Raw genomic sequence first — 19126 nt, forward strand, 5'->3', positions numbered from 1 at the left:
CATCTGGAAAGGGAAGTACACTGATCCAGAGGACAAGACATGATGTATAAAGCTGTCCCTTGTGATCAGTTTTTTGACAGCAGATATTGTATGATGGATGTTTTACAGGCAGGGTCATGCATGGGGTGTTGAGCAGCATGCTGTAGAGAAAAATGTGTCACAACCCTCTTCACATCCATGTTATAAAACTTTATATAGAAAGTTTTAGTTTGAGTACAATACACTGTAAAAATTGAGAAACAATTTTTTATCATTTTGAAGAAGAAATAAAAGGAAAAGTGGTTTCTGAACATATAAATATAAACAATTTTTTTCTGGAATACATATTAATGCTCTAAAACAACTTTAGATTTTGAACATGTTCTCTCACTACTGTTGAAGAAGATTTTAGGTTATAATATTTCTTAAGAAAAACTCTCTGGCTCAATCTTCTTCAATCCCAGGTTCTCCCAGCGGACCGCGTATATGAGTGCAGACGTCACAGAATTACAGAGTTTAATCCAATAGAAGACAACTTATGAAATTACAACAGAAACTGCAGAACAACAGAGACATACATTCATTTACCTGAGACAAATGGAAAAGAAGAAGGAAGAAAGAAAGGAAAGCAAAGACGTCTTTGATGAATTGCAAGAGCAAATTTGATTAGTTACTCCTGTGTAGAAAGTTTTATAGTAAAGGCGTATTCTTGTCTTTAATTTATTCAAATAAGGCATACCTTTGCTCATCCAACCAGAAGCTGTCTCTGACCCTTTTAAAATTCCCTGCAAGTCACGATCTAAGACCATTTGTCTCCATTGTTTAAACAAAGTGGAACCAGAGACTCTCCTGAACTCCTGCTGTTTTATGGCTTTTCACAAATGAGTGTGAAAAGCTGGAACTTCTCCTGATTGTTTCCCACACAGATAAAGGGCAGTTCAAAAGATCTTAGCAAACCATCTGCTGTAACTACAAGTAGCATAAAGGTCAATAGGCCAGAATACGTTACTGATTTTAAAACTATAATTAGGCTATTTCAATCAAGACATGTTAAGTTTTAAAATTAGCATATTTTAAATTTATTTTCTAAACACTACATACTGCAGGGTGCATGGAGAGGTAGAAAGATCTGGTGAGGTGAAAACTTCTGCATCACTTTAAATAGTAGGAGGCTGTTTTATAAGCTGGCCAGAGTGTTTCAACTTGTAGTCTGGGTCATCACAAATATCAAACAGTTTGTGTTTAAGTTAAAAATCCATACCAAAAACACACAAATAGATGGACCAATCAGCATTCAAGGCAACGGTGCTTATTGAACCAGAGTCCAAATAGATTATCTGCTGAATCACTTCAAATTTAAAGGAGAATTTGCTTCACACATCTAGTAGTAGTTATATATACAGACCCGGTCAAAAAATTTGAATATTATTGAAAAGCCTGTTTATTTTAGGAACATTATCACTAAATAAACACATTATATACATTTATTACTCATAGATGGATGTTTGAAAGCCTTTATTTCTGTTAATTAGGATGATTTTGCACTTAATAAAAAGCATAACATTTAAAATTATATATGTCAGAGCAATAACAAATATTTTTAAGCTTAGTGAAAGGTGTGCTTAAAACCTGCTTAAAGGCACCTAGAAAGTCTGTGTGAGAATAAAATGGTGTAGACATTGGATAGATGTTAGGGTGCATAATGTTTCTGACAATAACACTAGACGTAACAAGCGTGAGTAAATGGTTTTTTGCTGAGTTACAAACCATTTTTGGGACTGAGAATCATAACCTTGGATCTGTCTGAGTTCAAAAGTAAAATCTTACTTGTCATCTAAGATTTTGTGTCTGGGAGAAATCCTGTTGGCCAAGAAATTGAGTGACTTAATGGACAGGTGTAGGAGAATCTCATCAGCCTAGTTGTGAAAACTGATGTCATCCAGCAAGAGAATGTAAAGGTAGAATTAAACTGTATCCAGAGTGGAATCATGTTCAACAGGTCCTGTAGAGGACATGTGATAAATGTTAATGAGGTGAAATCAGGAAGATAAGTATGATTTAAAGCACTGGAAAGCAGTATCGTTCATCCCGACTAGCTGGTCCAATCTCTGTAGTAGGATGATGTGGTTGATGGTGTAAAGTGCAGCACAGAGGTTCAGAAGGACTAGTATTGAATAGCGTCCATTAACTGATGCGATGAAAAGGTTGTCTGTTACTGTGATTAAAAGAGTTTCAATGATGTGATGTTGCCCAAATATAGACGGAAATCTTCATCTGTATGCATTGGTCTGTCTGAGCTCAGTGCATCCTGTTCTGTTCTGACAAAGTCAAATATAATCTGTGCACAAATTTGACTGTCGTGATGTATTTTCCCATGCACAAAGGAAATTCAAACACAACAAATAAGTGACTGACTCATTGTACGGTGAAGTTTATAATAAAGTATGAAAAGAAAAAAAAAGATCTACAAACTCCAAGAAGCTCCGTCTGCCATCTTTAACAGAACATTGTGTTTTCTTTGAAGGTCATCAAGCATGAAGGTCTATCCAAGGATGTTTCTGAGTGCACATTGTTCGATCTGCTGAAGTACAATGACATTAATGATGATGAGCACCTTACAAGGGAGGAATTTTACACAGCCTTCGGTGAGTTTGAATTTTTCTTTTGAACACAACAAAAAATCCTTGAGAAAAAAAAAAAAAAAAAAAACTGAAAATAGAACTCAATTTATAGCTGCAATGCCACTTTCCATCTCCACAAGAAGACAGATCACATATGACAGACAAATATTTTGTTCCCTGTGCCTTTGTCAGTACAGCTTAATGATTCTTGATGTGTTCTATTAAAGATGTTAAAACCAATTTAATCCTGGGGCTGAAACATTGTGCTGGAATTGTCCAAATCATTTTCATCTCTTCAGTCTAATTTATTTGCAGTGATCAGCATGCAGCAGAAACAACAAGAGCCGTGACATGTTGAAATTTCACTCAATTAAATTTTCATGTCACTCATACTTGTCATCCTAATATTGTGCTTTGTTTCTGTTTTGAATTATTAGCTCTAATTAGTAGTTTTAACTTCATGGAGAAAGGACTAAGGTTTGACAAAACACATCTTAAAAATTGTGCTACCAATAGTTTCTTGGCCACTTAAGTATTTGTTAAAAATATGTTTTATATCTTGCCAACGTTTGCTCTGTGGGATGAACTGTTTGATGCCAAATGAGTGTTGCTGGTCTGTTGATGGAGATGAAATAAGGAGTTCAAAGTGGAATTTGTTCCAAAGAAAACAGGTCACAACACCCGAAACAGTTCAGACCAAATCCTCCATCATTACACAACATAAGGATGGCAGGTGCTCAGCAAAATCTGAGTCAAACAAACACATGTGCACTAGTTTCCTCCCTTTGTTTCCTCCCCTTGCTCTTGTTGATGTTTCCTCCTCGCCTGACATTTGCAGTCAACTCAATATCCTTTGACAGAATATCCTCTGACATTTGGCTGGCTTGACACATTTAGCAGTGGAAGAGAATTTATAATCAACCTTTATCCCATCAGCCCTTTGTATATGAATCATTTCTTGGAGAAAAAAAAAACAAGTCATGAGAAGAAATGGCATTGTGGGAGTCTTGTCTACTCCACTTCAGTTGTTTGTGGGTGAATGTGTGTGTGGGTGAAAAGCCCTTCTGGCAAGTCTTGAAAAGAAAGGAACCCCAGCCAATCCGGGGAGAGCTGAGCTTTCTTGAAGAGTTGAGTTGCTCCATCTACTTCTTTTTTCTAGCAAACAGATCGTTTTCAAGTTCCCATCTGAACTCCTCAGAAGGAAATGGGCTATTTAATTTGAACATAATCAAGCCCTCTGGGGTAGCTTCTTTAAGCCTGCTCTATCCACCTCTATCAGTTCTTTTATTTCTTACTTTCCACTTCGAGCTGTTACTAATATGACTAAATAATTGCCCGAACCAATCTATTAAAGCTGTTTTATCAGAATTACTTTTTCAGTAATTATTCAAATTAACATTTGCAGACTCAGATGGACAATTTGCTCATTATGACTCAGTCAACAACTCAACTCATCTTGGGATTTTTTTATGTACTCAGCTAGAATGCTTTGTGGCCATTTCATAACCTTTAACTCTATTTTGGATTAAAACCAGCATGAAAATATTTTGAGGTTGTTGTAGCTCTGAGCTGCTGATGTCTTTATTTTATTAATTCTTCAAACCACTTAGCAGGAGTCAAGAAAGCTGGATGTTTTCATGTTTCCTGTCATGTAACCTCATTGGTCATGGAGGAGACTGCAGAAAGGTCTGTCTGTGACCTCTGGGGACCTCTGAAGGCTATGGGCTATTTTAGTGGTAAGTTTGTAAAATTAACAAATAGATAAGTTCACGGGGGGGACAAATATCAGTGGTTAAAGAGTTATTTGAGTAACAGATTACAATATGTACAAATTAACAACACAAAGTCACAGACTGAAATAGTTAAATGTGGTCTTCTTCAAGGCTCAGTCCTAGGACCTAAATTATTTATACTTTACTGAAATAATATTTTTGCAGTATCCAATATTTTGAAGCTTATAATGTTTGCTGACGATACAAATTTCTTTTTTTTCTGGAAATAATGTGGATGAAATAATAAAAACAGTAGAAAAAGAATTAGCTGAGTTGAAAACATGGCTTGACTATAATAAGTTGTCATTAAATGAAGGAAAAACTAAAGTCATGGTATTCTCTGGTAATCGGATCTATAATAATGTAAAGTTATGCATAAATGGAGTTGAAATTGAAAGAGTTTATGAGACAAAATTTTTAGGAATTATTATAGATGGTATACTTAGTTGGAAGCCTCACATAAAATATATTAGAAATAAAGTTGCAAAAACTATTGGAATATTGTTTAAAATAAAAGATTTATTAAATGTTAAAGGCCTTCATATTATATATTCCTCTTTGGTTATGCCTTATTTGTTTTATTGTTTAGAAATCTGGGGAAATACAAGTAAAACAAATATTGATAAATTAGTTAAGTTGCAAAAAAAAAGCTATAAGGCCTATTAATAAGGTGGGATTTTAACTGATGAACTCTTCATTCAAAGTAAAGCATTAAATTTAAAGATATTGTTTATATAAAAATACTGGAAATAATGTATAAAGCATTGAACAAAAGTCTTCCTTCTGGTACTCAGAAATTATTTAAATTGAGAGAGAATAAATATAATTTGCGAGGTTTGTTTATATTTGAATGTTTAAAAGAGACGAGCCAGGTAAAATCTAGATGTGTTTCATTTATTGGTGTGAAACTGTGGAATGAATTGAATGATGATTTTAACTTATGTCCTTCCTTGGTGAGCTTTTAAAGAACTCAAAAATGTGAAATAACATCTTACGCTGTTATGTAGATTTATATATGCATTGTGAAGATATCTTGGTAGGTATTGGGTATAAAATAGGGTAGCCAAGAATAAGCTTGGTTTCAGCCTATTCCTTTTTTGGTAAATTATGGGTTTCTTTATTGTTTTTTTTGTGTGTGTTCTTTCCTGTGTTTAATATGGGCAATTTACCAAAATAAAGTGATTGATTGATTAAAAAATAAATAAATAAATAAAAGACTGTTTCCCCTGTGCGTCGTCTTGGTTTAGTGGGCACCCCGTATACGTCCTCGTCACGGTTGTCCCAGGTTTGATTCTTGACCTCACTTCCTTTGCATGTCTCCTTTCCTTTCTTTCCCCCTTCCTGTCAGAAAAATGGGAAAAGGCCACTATAGCACCACATAAAAACCAATTATTTAAAAACATTATAAATTTCAGACTGTTTCCAATGTGCACATTTATCCTTCCAAAGATAAATTTATATTTTATCTTCAGTATTTTTAGAGGGTCTCTCAAGTATTCGTGGATTCTACCTTCCGAGCAATACTGTAAGTCTCATCAGCCACTTAATTATTGGTCAAGTTATTTGATCAAAAGCTGCCATAAACAAATACCTATTGTCTTGATTTAAAGAAACCAAAAGTTTCTGCAAATTTCGGCTTTTCAGAGGATTTGTTGCAATGCTTAGGAGCATAGAAACTAAAGGTTGTCTCATCTAGTTTAGTTCTGGTACCGGGAGCCCAGAGCAAGCATGTCTTTGAAGTCATGAGGGGTTTACATGCTCCCTACTGGACAAGTAAATCAGAAATTCATTTAGCAGGGTTTTAGAATCTATAGTTTGACTAACAGGGAGCCAGTGCAGTTAACTCTGTGTGAACTCTTGCAGCTGCATTTTGGAGCTGCAGTTGCCTGATTGAGTTTTTTAGAGAAGCTGATTGAGTTGCATCACTGCAGCTTCACCACAAATCTGCAGCTTTAAAACAAGCTTTTCTGATATCTCAAATATGACACATTTACATCAAAAATTAGAAATTAATCTCTTCCAGAAATCATCTGGAATCTGCTTACAGCTTCAGAACCAGTGGTTGCTTACAGGTAATTCATCCAAGGATTGAACACTTAGTGCAGAAGCACATAAACATGGAAATTAAACTAAGATTTCTATAGTGTGCAGAGCTGCACACAGTAGCCCTCTGAGACCTGTAATCATCTAACAACACCTATAATATTCACGGCAGGAAATAAAAGCTAATTGAAAAAGCTGTACATTTTTATTATGTTATCAGGCTGATTTAAGAAACGCCAGTCAATCAGATTTACTGAGCATGGCTAATCTATTTTATTACTACTGCCGTTCTTTGGTACACAGGTATAAAACGGCTGTATAATGTGAAACGTGGTTAGAGCAGCAGCTTTTCTTTTTTAAACATGAGTGGGCTGGTGCACAGCTGCTGATATAATCCAGTAATTGGTATGTGTATTTTTAGTCATAGTATCGAGGATGTATTTTTTGATTACATGTACTGTAAACTGCAGATTTTTCTTCAACCCTTCGAGACTGTCATTACTGTGTCCAAGGCAGAAAGACTTGGCCTGTGGTACAATTGTTTGGTTTATTGCTGACATAATCTCCAAGAGGCAGCCATAAAATTCTATGCAAATTCCTTAAATGCCGTCATAAACTGTGCCACATCATAAAGTAAATCAGTTCATTCAGTGTATCTGGAATTATGGATGCCATCTGGAACAAAATGGCAGTAAAAGCAGAAATGACCAACCATGAAAAGGCACCTGTTTTTTTGCTCTGCCAAAAGTTTCCCCACTGCATACCTCTGTGGAACATTCAAAGCATGGCAATGTTGTTTGTCAGGACATGAGATAAGGATTAGACATCCATGAATTATTCATTTCTCCCATTGCACAGGCTGGACGTGGTTTGAGAATCAGTTTGTTTCAGCGAGCCATAACATAATGTCTTATGAGAAGTGATATCTTAATTAGATGACTGCAGAGATATGAAACATTTTTGCCACACCACTGATAGGGAGCACTGTATCATCACAGACTAATTTGCTGAATTTTGGCTTAATGCATTATGGGTAAGCAGGTAATGTGTCATGTGTTGCAGGGCATCATCATCCTAATAAATGTCAATCAGAGATCAACCATATTATACAATAAAAACTATAATCACAGTGTATATATGTATATATATATATATATATATATATATATATAACTGGCTTTCTTTTGTTCTATTTACTAAATGTCAGAATAAAGAGAGAGAGCATTGTTTCAAATTCATAATTTTATGTATATACTATTTAATAGTTTTAGGGTGTATCAGGAAAGTCCTTTGGTCCGCTTGTTTGGTACACAACAAAACTCATTTGGTGCGGTTTGCTTTTGCACTAGGCTTTTTTTGCATGTTTCTTTACTAAATGACTTGATCGCTAAGCATTCCCATGTTGTTTACACTCCATTTAATTATTTAATTGTTCAGGTATCTAGAAAGCAAACCAAAAGGTGCATCTAAAGTAATAAACGTTCTAAAATCTCTCTTCATATTCCTACTTAATAAACCAAATAATTTAGCTTGTTAGCTGATCCAAACCAATCGTAAATGGGGAAGGTTTAGTCTGACTTAATGCAACAAAAAAAAATATCTTTTTACACAATGTATTTTAAAAAATATATGTTCAATTGTATCCCATCAATACACCAGTATGATCTCAAGTATGCTGTTGCTGTTCATATTGGCCCATATGGCCCTGTGGTTTTATTTCAGCAGATGAAGCATAATTTATGCAGAAGTTAGATAGTTATGCTTTTATTTAGATGTTGTAATCTGTACCTGTCATGCATTAATGTTGCATCCAATATCCAGATGAGTTCCAAGACTTGCCTATATCTAGAATTACATCCTTTCAGTCCACACTTCTCTTAGTAATGGAACAGCATGAGTTTAAATGGCTCAGAGGGAAAATTTTCACAAGTGCTCTTAAACAGATTTTTTGTGTGCTTACATGTGTTCCTGTCTGTAGTGTTCTCTGCCATCAGCACTTTGCTAAAACAAGTTATTTGTAGTTGAAGCCCTTCATGCTCACACAGTGCTCTCTCATCAGTAGCCAACAAAAACATAATGGCACAAAACAGGAAATGGTCATATGCATGCCTCCAGCAAATATCCCAGCATGAATACAGGAAAGTAACTTATTTGAAGTGGTTGTTAAGTAAATGTAATTTCACCTGCTTACAACAGATGCTGACATAATGTCTTTTAAAGCCACTATACTTGGTCAAGTTTAAAAGTGTTTAGGAAGGCTTTAAGAACAACTGCTTGCAAGGTGCCAGCATCTTTGTTTTTTAGGGCTTTTTAAAGAGAAAGACCAAGCCAGACTTACTGAAGGTTGTTGTAAAACATTTTTCTTGACTTCTCAGCCAAAGCTCTATACACAGCATGGTTGCAGTAATGCAGGAAAATGGAACCTTGACTAAAGCACTGAGTTCATAAACTGCACAGTACCTGGAATGGAGATAAGCTTCATCTTCATTTTTCAGTGCTTAGGTAAAAGCTTGTAGACTTACATTTGCCATGTTTCAGGTTAGACCTGACCCGCTCCAATTTATGAGATATTTGCTATTTTGTTAACTGAGTTTAGAAACCTTTCTATGCATGAATTTTCAAAATGAAGTGGCTTATCAGATAAGCATCTGAAAATGTTAAACAGTTGCTCTCCAGCAAGAAGAACTGAAGTGATCTGTCCAGGGTGTACCCCACCTCTCAACCCCAGTCTGCTGGAGATGGGTACCTTGCAATGACATCGGATTTAGATGATGAGTGGGAATGTTACAGTACTAAACTGAAAATGAGCTGAAAAACCTTTTAAAATCTGAAATCCTTGCTAAATACATCAAACAAGAAATTCTAATACTCTGAAGTGTAGTGTTTGTTCAACCCAGTGGTGGCACTTATCTCACCCTTTGCAGGGTGTCAAGGTATTAATTTTAAACCCCAGCAGATGCAACTTGTTTATTTTTACGTCTTTATGAACTATGGTTTTCAGGAATGTTAGCTGTCTTAAAAGCGCTTTGGTCTCTAAGTGTACTTCACTTTCAGTGAGAGTTTACATTTTATTTCAGAGGCATCATCAAAATTGGTTGTGTTTAAATCAAACTTTACATCTAAGCTGAGTGAATATGTTGTACATCCTTAAGTTTGGTTGGCTTGTTTTAGGGGTTTTCTAAAATTCACTTTCTCCTCAAATGTGTTTTCCTCTGTTTTATCATTTTGACATGAATCTTAATTCAGAGAAAGTTACAACATAGATTCTCCCTATTTAATTTTTCTGTAATACTTCATGGCAATTTTACTCTTCATTTCATTCTTTCATTGTAATTCCATGAAGTTCTCATCTTGTTTGATTCTGAGTCTGCTGTAATGCCTACATATACAGAAAGTTTGCCAAGTGTTGAAATTGGTTGACTTACACTTGTTACTTCCTGGAAGATTATAATTAGACATCAGTCAAGCTGCCTCTTGGGAACGCTGGTTCCATTAAGTCGAGTTTGCTGTTATCCAGCCTGCGTGGCAGAGCAAAAATTCAACAGGCTTTTACTTGTCAAAACCCCTGCTGAATATTCCATCCACAGGCAGCGAGGAGGGGTGTTAAAATGGTTTTTAATTCATCAATTTATTTTCCAGCATGTTCCATTTTATGTGTTTAGAGAGATTCTGAAAAGGTTTTATAAAGTAAATAAAGGGAGTTTACACAAAGTCTGCTGCAAAGATACCTGCAGGTCTTTTGTAGTGTTAGAAATGATATACATGAATTATTAAAATGTTTAAATAAGTATTTTATGTAAATGTTTTCCTTCAGTTATTCCTTTATTGTGTTTACAGTAGAAAAGGTCATTCCATTACCGCTGGGCATTATTACCTCACTTTAACTTGTATTTATTTATAGATATGCATTACTGAAACACACTCTGTCATTTAAACTGTTGAACTTACCTGGTCTTTTGTCACGCAGTGATAAAATTCTTAATATCCCCTCGGGGTTTTGACAAAAACAGATGATTTGCTTCTTGCTTTTAGTATAAAAGGTCATAGTTGTAAAAAGACCAAATGGCCCTAAGATATGTAGAAAGTGTGGAGTATGAGCAGTGTGTTACAACGTGGAGATTGACTAAATCATCTTCATCTTTTGCTGTAGCTTTCAATCCTGTTTGGTTATTTTATCAAATAACCTTCACCAGATTATCTGTTAACCTGATGGAGGGTTTGGAGTGTATGTGATCACACCCCAAAGTAATCACCTATCACACTGAAGTAATTTCAATCCATAAAGAAAACAAGAATACAAAATAAAACAATTTATTAAAATGAATTTAAAATAAATGTTTTTCAATTTAAAATTGAACATATATATATATATATATATATATATATATATATATATATATATATATATATATATATATATATATGTGTGTGTGTATGAACATTATGGTATTTAATATGGTATTATGGTATGGTATGGTAATATGGTATTAGCCATTTGCCCGTGAAGAGTCACAGGGCGATTCACAATGAAAAGTCTTGCATAAACTCAACCAGCCATGATGTTTTCAACAATATCCAGATTCTGCCAAATTGAAAATGAAGCCTGTCTTTTTCTTACAGACAAAACATGCAGAAAAAATGGTCTCCTGCTTTTTAAATGTAGTGTTTGTTTTGAAAGTCAAAGCACCTTCCCTTCTCCTTCACTAATTCTACTAATCTGTCTCATCACAGTTTGCACACAAACTTTGTTTGCAGCCAACATAAAATCAGACAGTAATGCTGGGATTTGAGTTGAGTCAGAGATTCTGATACTACTCACTGTAAAAATCCCATGACCAAGACTCTAATCATGGGATTTGATACTTGGAACTGCATCAGGACTTCCCTTTTTAGAACACCACAACAAACAACATAAATCTTGACAAGAGGAGAGATGAAACGCAGCTGGATGGTGATTGATGCAAACAGTTTGGTGGCAATACTCAATAATGGAAGGGAACCATGAATTTACATGCGCCAATTCTCGTTTATGGAGAATTTAAGTGGCAGACATGCCTGAAGTATAACTGTAGCATCACATTGTGTTTTGCGTTCAGTGTGAAAAAAGGATAAGCTTTCATAGAGGCGGGAAAAATCCGCCCTGACTGTGGCGTGATTGTCTTCTGGGGCTTCTCTGCTGTGTTTGTCAGCAGAAGCCTTAAATCTGCACAAACAAAAGAAGAAGATTGTCGCAGGAAGCTGTGAAGTGTGTGAGTCTCAGGGAAAAGGTCACGTTAAACAGCTCAAAACATCCAGAAGAACTCCCAAATAATAATCATTTTAAAATGTATTTCTGGTTTTTGAATGGTTCTGGTATTTGAAGCTGGGAAATCAAAGCACTGATTCGATAAACAGATTTTGAAAAAAGCATGAAAATGTTCAGAGTACTAATTAACTTGTCTCTATAAATTATTTACAATCCAAAAAGTTAATTATCTTGACACTATTTTTACTGTTTTGATTAATGCCGCTGACTATGCAATATTGGATTACGTGGAAACAAACATGAAAAAAGAAGGCAAACAGCGAGCAGCTGCTAAGGGTTGCATTTGCCACGCGCCATTAGTTCTGATTAAAAGCCCCAGTTTCATGATAAAGAAATGAAGACATGGTGAGTAGATATTTCTAACGGAGTTCACATTTTTGCTGAAACTGAGGTGAGATGGCTGATTCTTTTTAAATGGATGAATTTTGCATCTGAATGTTGAGTTCTGAATTCCCTGCTTTAACATGCACTTAATAAAAAAGGTGGACATGCTTTCTTGTCTGTGGGGATTGCTTAGCAGTCCAGGGTTAACAAGTCTGCTCTACTTACCCAACACTTGACATTTCATATGCCTCTTCATCCATTTCAAGCTGTTGGCTTAAAATTGTTTGAATTATTGCTGCTGTTCAGCTGTTGCTTGTATGTGCATAACAGATTTATTGTTTTTCTGAAGTAAATCTGTTCAATCAAAGTGATGAATGTATTTGTCACACATCACACATAACCAGATGTCTCATTTTGTCTCTTTGTAAAGAAACCTTTGTCACTAATTACTAAACAAGGAATGAAGAACCACACAATTTACTTTCGTCTAAATTGATGTTATATTGCAGAAATGTGACAAAGCCATTCAACACAGCCTAGACTAAGTGATCTGTGATCAGTTATTGCAGAAAGCTACACTTTTTTATAAGTTTTCCACATGGTAGCTGAGATAAAATAAGTCCAATTAGGCATCCTGTGAAGCTCTGCTGCATACTGATGCTGAAGGTCTCTCAGGATTTCTCCTTACAGCTGCTTTGGAAATAGACTCGAGGCTTATCAGCCAGAGTTAATGCATTCACTAAGACCATTTGTAAAAGTATTGCAGCGATCTTAAAATTTCAAAGGTTAATGGAAGCAGGGTACAGGTGCATGTTAATAAATTGTAATGTTATTTACAGGCTGTTATTTTACTAGCCGAATTAAAAAAATAATAATAATAATTGACAAAAATGACAAAGTGATGGTTTTTGGTAAACCCACTGAGACCCCAACATGTTTGTAGTTGGCTGGGTCCAGCATATTAAGCCAGTTGTCATAAATCTGGAGGTCAAAGTGGAGTCTGGATCTCATATTTTTAACATGATTGTTATTTTTAACAATCATGTTAAAAATAGTTGTTTTCCAAATGAGGCGGCTGGATGAATTGAAGCCAATTCTTTCCTATCACAACTTTGAGACAGTAATGCATGCATTACTCAGTTGGATTACTGTAATGCAGGGGTCAGTGCTCCGTCCATCACGTGTCACCAGAGGTGACAAAATGCTGCAGCTAGTCATTTAACTGGCACTCAGAAGTTTGAAGTTTGAGCACATTTTCCCATTTTATCTTCCTTTCACTAAGATTTAAGATTCTTTTATTGGCTTTTAAAGCTCTCCAGGGCCTTGCCCCATTCTGTCCGGCTGATACACCCACCAGCTCTCAGGTCAGCTGATCAGCTGATTGCAACTTACAAGAAATCATGCTTTTGCTGTAGCAGCTACCAAATTGTGAAAAGATTTCCTGGAAATTTGACAGGCATCTCTTCTGTCTGTTTTTAAAATTCCTAAAACCCATTTGTTTGCTCTAACATGAGATGTTGGTTTTAGGTCATTTTTATATTTTTAGATGATTTTCGTGCTGCTTTTTTGGCTGATTGCTTGTATTTTTTTGACTTTTAATGCTTTTGATTTTTGCTTTTTAACTTATTTAACTGTATAGCAATTTGGTCCTGTTCAGGTTGTTTTCACTGCTTATAAATGAAGTTTGGATGGACTGGAATGAAGCCTAAAAATGCTTTGCAGAATAAAAAAAATCTACCTTGTGAGATGTATACTCACTGTGCAGTATTTGCAGTCAGTCAGCTTCCTTTCTGTGCATTGCTTCAGCCATGCATGCAGCGCAATAAAGATGATCAGCCTATGACTGATGAGAGTTGTGGATGCTCAGGTTGCTTCAGCAGCTGCATTTAATAGCTTTGCAAAGTTGGATCTTTTGTCTCTGATCAGTGTTCATTTTTTATAGAAAATTCAGTTTCTCAGAAATGGAAAGGTGAGTGGAATAAAAACAAAAGTTGCTCAAGCATCAGGAATAATGGAAACCTTGAGAGGATGGGAAGCAATGAGCATTTAACAGTTTGTGGGAAACTCACAAAGTACAGACAGCAACTACAACTTTAGAGATAATGAACTTTATTTTTCTTGGTACACGCTCACATTTCTTCATCAAAATCGTTTTATTGGTTGAATTTAATTTTCTAATAATATGACGAATTGAGTTTTCATTTGCTGAAAGCCATATTCATCACAATTAACAAAAAAATACTTGAAATAGATCATTACGTGTAATAAATATTAAGCTTTCCTTTCTGAATTGAAATGCTAAAATAAATACCTGACACTCCAATGACAATGTTCTCAGGAGAACGGAGATGATTATCACCTCAAATAACATGTTTTTCTCTGCCAAAACACTGTTGTTCCTTCCTGGAACAAAAAAAAAAAAAAAAAACTGTTAACAGGAACTCTAGCACAGGAAGCCGATTAATCCTCTAGACCGCTCGTCGTGTCGGTGATCGTCTCTGTTGAAAGTGATAAAATAATTAAATTTAAGTGGAAACGTTCAGATTCCACATCAAAGGTGCAGAATCTGATGTTTTAGTTCTTTATCAGCATGAAGTGATTCATACTGATGAATTCACCTGTGCAGTGTGGCGGATGATTGCCTCGGACGATGCAGAATTGAAGTTAAGCCATCAAAGCAAACAGAGATCTGCTTGTTGGGTTGAAATTAAAGGATGTGAAGCTGAGATAAACAGGGTCCAGATTGTAGACTTTTTCATTATTTTTTTTATGATGAAATACAAACATAACATGCAGAAAGAGCGCTCATGATCAAAATGATTTAAGGTCAAAGCATGAGAGTTTGATTAGAAATCCTGTGTCAGAGTCGAAACAGAATATTAAATCATCTTGGAATATTTTATTCTTTTCTTCTTTTAACCAATTTGGTTTTAAGATCAAACTGTTTCCTGTAAAGTTTTAAAAGTTTATTCATAAGGCATGTTTTCATGCAATGTAGCCCGACATACGTAATGTGATTTATAGAATTTAGAACCAAAGAAAACATAATGTAGCTCAATCACTTCACAGAATGATGAACCGAGTAAATAAAGTGATTGTCATTAACTTTAATAGACAGTCATAATATCATGAGAAAACCCCAAGAGACTAATATAAACGTCATGAAAATGTCACAATTTTACAGAAAACACTCTAACTATAGGGGAAACTAAATGATGAGATATAAAATATGATAGAATTAAAACAGAAAATTATAGATTATTTCACAAGATCAAACTGAATATGAAATAAAACCAAAAAATTAAAGGGAAAACTTGCTGAAAGTAGGATGGATGTGAAATGGAAAAAAAATCTAATTTTTATTTAAATAACTCAATATGTAGAGGTCATTGCCAGCCTTTAAGCCCAGGCTCCCTTTCCTTTCTCGAACATCTGCGCCAGAAACTAAAACTGAACTTTTATACAGATTGAACTGAAGAAAAGTATCTGTCCTTCCTGATGCAATATATTGAAGGTACAGTCAGATGTCTGTTCTTTCAGTGGCAGCAGCAGGACAGAGACAGCTGTGTCACATTCTCCTCGACTGAAACTGAAACGGTGATTCAGAATATCAGGTAAATCTGCAGAAGCTTCATTACAACAAATATGGTGAAAATTCTGCATCTCTGAGTCCTGTTTGGTGTCCGGTTTGAAATACTATGTATGAATTGACTTATCTTTAAAAATCAAAGGCTAGATTAAAAATTTAAACAAAACAAAACATTTTAAACAATATATTTATGCACATTTATTATTTTTATCCTGCAGCTGACTTTATCCCAATTAAGATTTTTGTTGCTTTGTTTTGTTTCGGTTTTCAGGATGTGTGGGGAAAAATGAATGCTTAAAGTCTGAAACATGGTGTGACTGCATATTGAATATTATACATGATGTGTTTACTACAACTTTCATGTACAAGAAAGACCGTGTTGAGGCCGTTTTTGAAGCCTGTGATAAAGTAATTGTTTCTATAATTTGTGTTGACTCATTTCGCCTCTGAATACTAATAATTATTATGGCCACATTGAGCTTTCATGTGTTTTTGCTGTGAATTTCCTTGTTTCCGAATTTCTGCACATTTTAAAATAAAATGCAAAAGCATGAATTGTCGTCATTTGCGCTTCTTTTTAAATGGTTTAAGTTCATTTACGGTTCAGGAATCTTTTCAAATAATTTATGCAACTAATGACAAATGGGGGGAAAAAACTGGAGATAACATTTAGAAAATATTCCAGTATTGGAGTATTTACAATACGGTTTCTGTATGCAAGATTTCTGCTTTACAAGAAGAAAGTCATAATATGACTTAATTCTTGTAATAGTATGACTTTATTCCCATACATGTTTAGTTTTGTAGTAGGCCTATTATGAATGTAGGCTCTTATTCTTGTAATTGTACTTTTTTTACTTATTTTTTATTAGAGTGGCTCTAGTACTCTGTTGTAAAAGAAAACATCTGTCCTAAGTATTGAAGTTAAAAATACAATTCTACAAAATAAAATGTGAAGTTGAAGTAAAAACAAAACTTGCATAAGTTTGACATTCAACAAAAAAGAAATAATCTTAGAATTCCAAAAAGACCTGAAATGGAAATAAAGCTCAGTCTGATTTAATATCAGATGTTAAGGGATAAAAAAAAAGTCTCTGTATGGCCTGCATCTAAATATCTGCTTCCAACGGTTCAAACCATCAGATAAAGAAATGACATATCTGTGTGAGCTTAGTAAAAATGAATGTCATGGAGACGAAGAGAAGTGTGTTAGGAGTGAAAGTTGGTGAAGAGGAACTGAGTGAGTGAGTGAGCAGCATTTGAGAAGGAGTTCAACGGAGCATGATGGAGGATGGAGTGAGAGGGTTGGTTAAGCAACCTTGGTGTAATTTGTCTTCATGCTGCTGGCCCTTTGCACCATCCTCTGGTCCCAAGCTGTTTTTCTCTGACAAGCTTGTTGCCACTAGAACAATTGGTGATTTACCTCTCACCGTGTCACTGACCAGCATCCCATCCTGGGAGAACTGCAGAGTAAATCAAAAGTCTGGACTTTCCCGTTAATCACTAATTAAAGGTTGGATGGTGGAGGTTGATCCCTCCCAGAGGGCTCAGTCCCTCCGGCTTCAAATCAGCCCGAAATAAGAAGGCAAAGCCACTTCTTCCTCTGATAAATCTCTCACAGAGGTGGAGCTGGGCCGAACCAGCTCCAGCAGCTCAGACTCCCATCTCCCTGAAGAGTTTCTAATTCAGGTCGGATACTATTCCTCATTTTTATTTTATTTTTTTCTCCACTACTTCCTCCACCGAGCTGCTAAAGCTGTGATGGAGCCTGCCTGGTTGACAGTCTTCCTACTTTCTTTAAATTCTCACTATAACTTCACACATTTCTATCCCCTCAGGGATCAGCGGCAAATCGAGTTTGTTGCTTGCAGCGTATTCCAGAAGCATTAAGATACAAGGAGGCTGTAATTGAATGGTTAGGGAGGACATTATTGAAGGAGATTTTTGTCAGCATATCCACCCACTACAACCTTGGCACATCAAAGAGCTCCAAATGGCTATATTGGGTGTGGATGTGCTCAGTTATCAGTGTCAGAAGGACAATTATTAATGTGTGACTAATATAAGATCCATTTTTTCAATTCTTAACTGGCTTTAATCTTTTATCTTTATTTTTTCTACTGTTGCTAAGATTAAATATTTCATGCCAAGGTAGTTTGTATGCTTTTAATCATTTTTTTTAATCTGTGTGAAATCTCTTCCTTATATTGGATACTCTCTCAAACTATCATTGTGAAATGAAATGATAACACTATCAGTGGTTAAACAAGGAGGAAACAATCTTTAACTAAGGAATATTTTTTTTCTGTTTGACTTTTTTTGGTCATTTTTACAGTTCTTCAGATTTCAGAATTCCTATGTGTTGCAAACAATGTTACAAACACAAGAAGTAGATTTTAACTTCCAACTTAATAAAGTGTAATATGGAACAAAAACAGAGCACCAGAAATGCATTTTTACTAATTATTCGAGAAAATGCAAGCTATCTACAAAGGAGGAGAAATTGTAAACAGGCAACCAGATTCTTAAATTGGCTAAAGTAGTGGAATATATTCAAATTGGTAAATAAATCTTTAGTAAATCTTTGTCAACCGATAAGTGTTTTGGAACTAAATGAAAGACATTAGCACATCCCAATGAATTTATGAAGAACAGATGTGCTGATATTTTGACATGCTAATGACAGCCAATTGCACACACAGCCTGATGTAGTGAGGTCATAATATTACCTATAATAATGATCTCTAAACGTTGGTGTGAATGCAGGCAGTTTATTGAGAGTGAGCTAAAGAAGCTAACACCTGAAGTTCCTGCTGTGTGGAGTCTGGGATTTCCCAGTGGGCGAAACAGATAGGAATAATTTGGTGTAACAAATTATAGACATTTTAGTAATTGCAGATACAAATTGTATTAATTTAATATATTCCTACAATTTTCCAAAGATTGACTGTGAGAGGACTGCAAAACCTTTGATCCTCTTTGGAGTTGTGCTGAAAGTAGTCTCAGTTTTTCATGATGCTAATCAGAAATTGTTAACCACTCAAAAATCAATTTTCATTAAATAAAGGAAAATTTGCTGCATCTTTACTTAAAAAGTGTCATTCTCTTTTGTAGCTCAACTTCTTTAAACATATATAAGAACCGGTGTCTCCTCAACCCCTTCAGTGGCATTAAGGATTTTTGGGTTAAGAACATAAATGCTTTTATCAACATACATGTTTTAATAAGTAAATGTAAAATTTTCCTGACTTTTTCTAAACTTGTGGTATCACTTTAATTGCCAAAATCCAAAAATCCAATGCCACCATCAATTCTGAAGTTATTTTTTCTTTAGGAATGCTTGATTCTGAATTATACTGTATATGCTGTGGACTGTGCAATAACTCCTGTAATATTTGATGCAGTCTGATGTAAGTTCTTGCCAATGCACCATCCTCTAGGTGCTCATCACGACCAGTCTCTGTCAGCTGTTGGAGGGGTTGGCTGAAATGGT

The 19126-nt window shown here is 35.2% G+C and overlaps 1 protein-coding gene across 3 annotated transcripts in view; it reads left to right on the forward strand.

Annotated features, from left to right (window-relative positions):
- Window positions 1-19126, forward strand: part of fstl5 (follistatin-like 5) — a 193977-nt gene that overhangs the window by 99274 nt on the left and 75577 nt on the right. For all 3 annotated transcript variants that reach the window (XM_015033181.1, XM_015033179.1, XM_015033180.1), the window contains exon 6: window positions 2504-2624. In XM_015033181.1, the coding sequence (XP_014888667.1) occupies window positions 2504-2624 (121 nt within the window). The remainder of the gene's footprint in view (window positions 1-2503; window positions 2625-19126) is intronic.

This window comes from Poecilia latipinna, unplaced genomic scaffold (assembly GCF_001443285.1).
Source record: "Poecilia latipinna isolate Pla-1442-1.1 unplaced genomic scaffold, P_latipinna-1.0 Scaffold259, whole genome shotgun sequence".
NCBI lineage: Eukaryota > Metazoa > Chordata > Actinopteri > Cyprinodontiformes > Poeciliidae > Poecilia > Poecilia latipinna.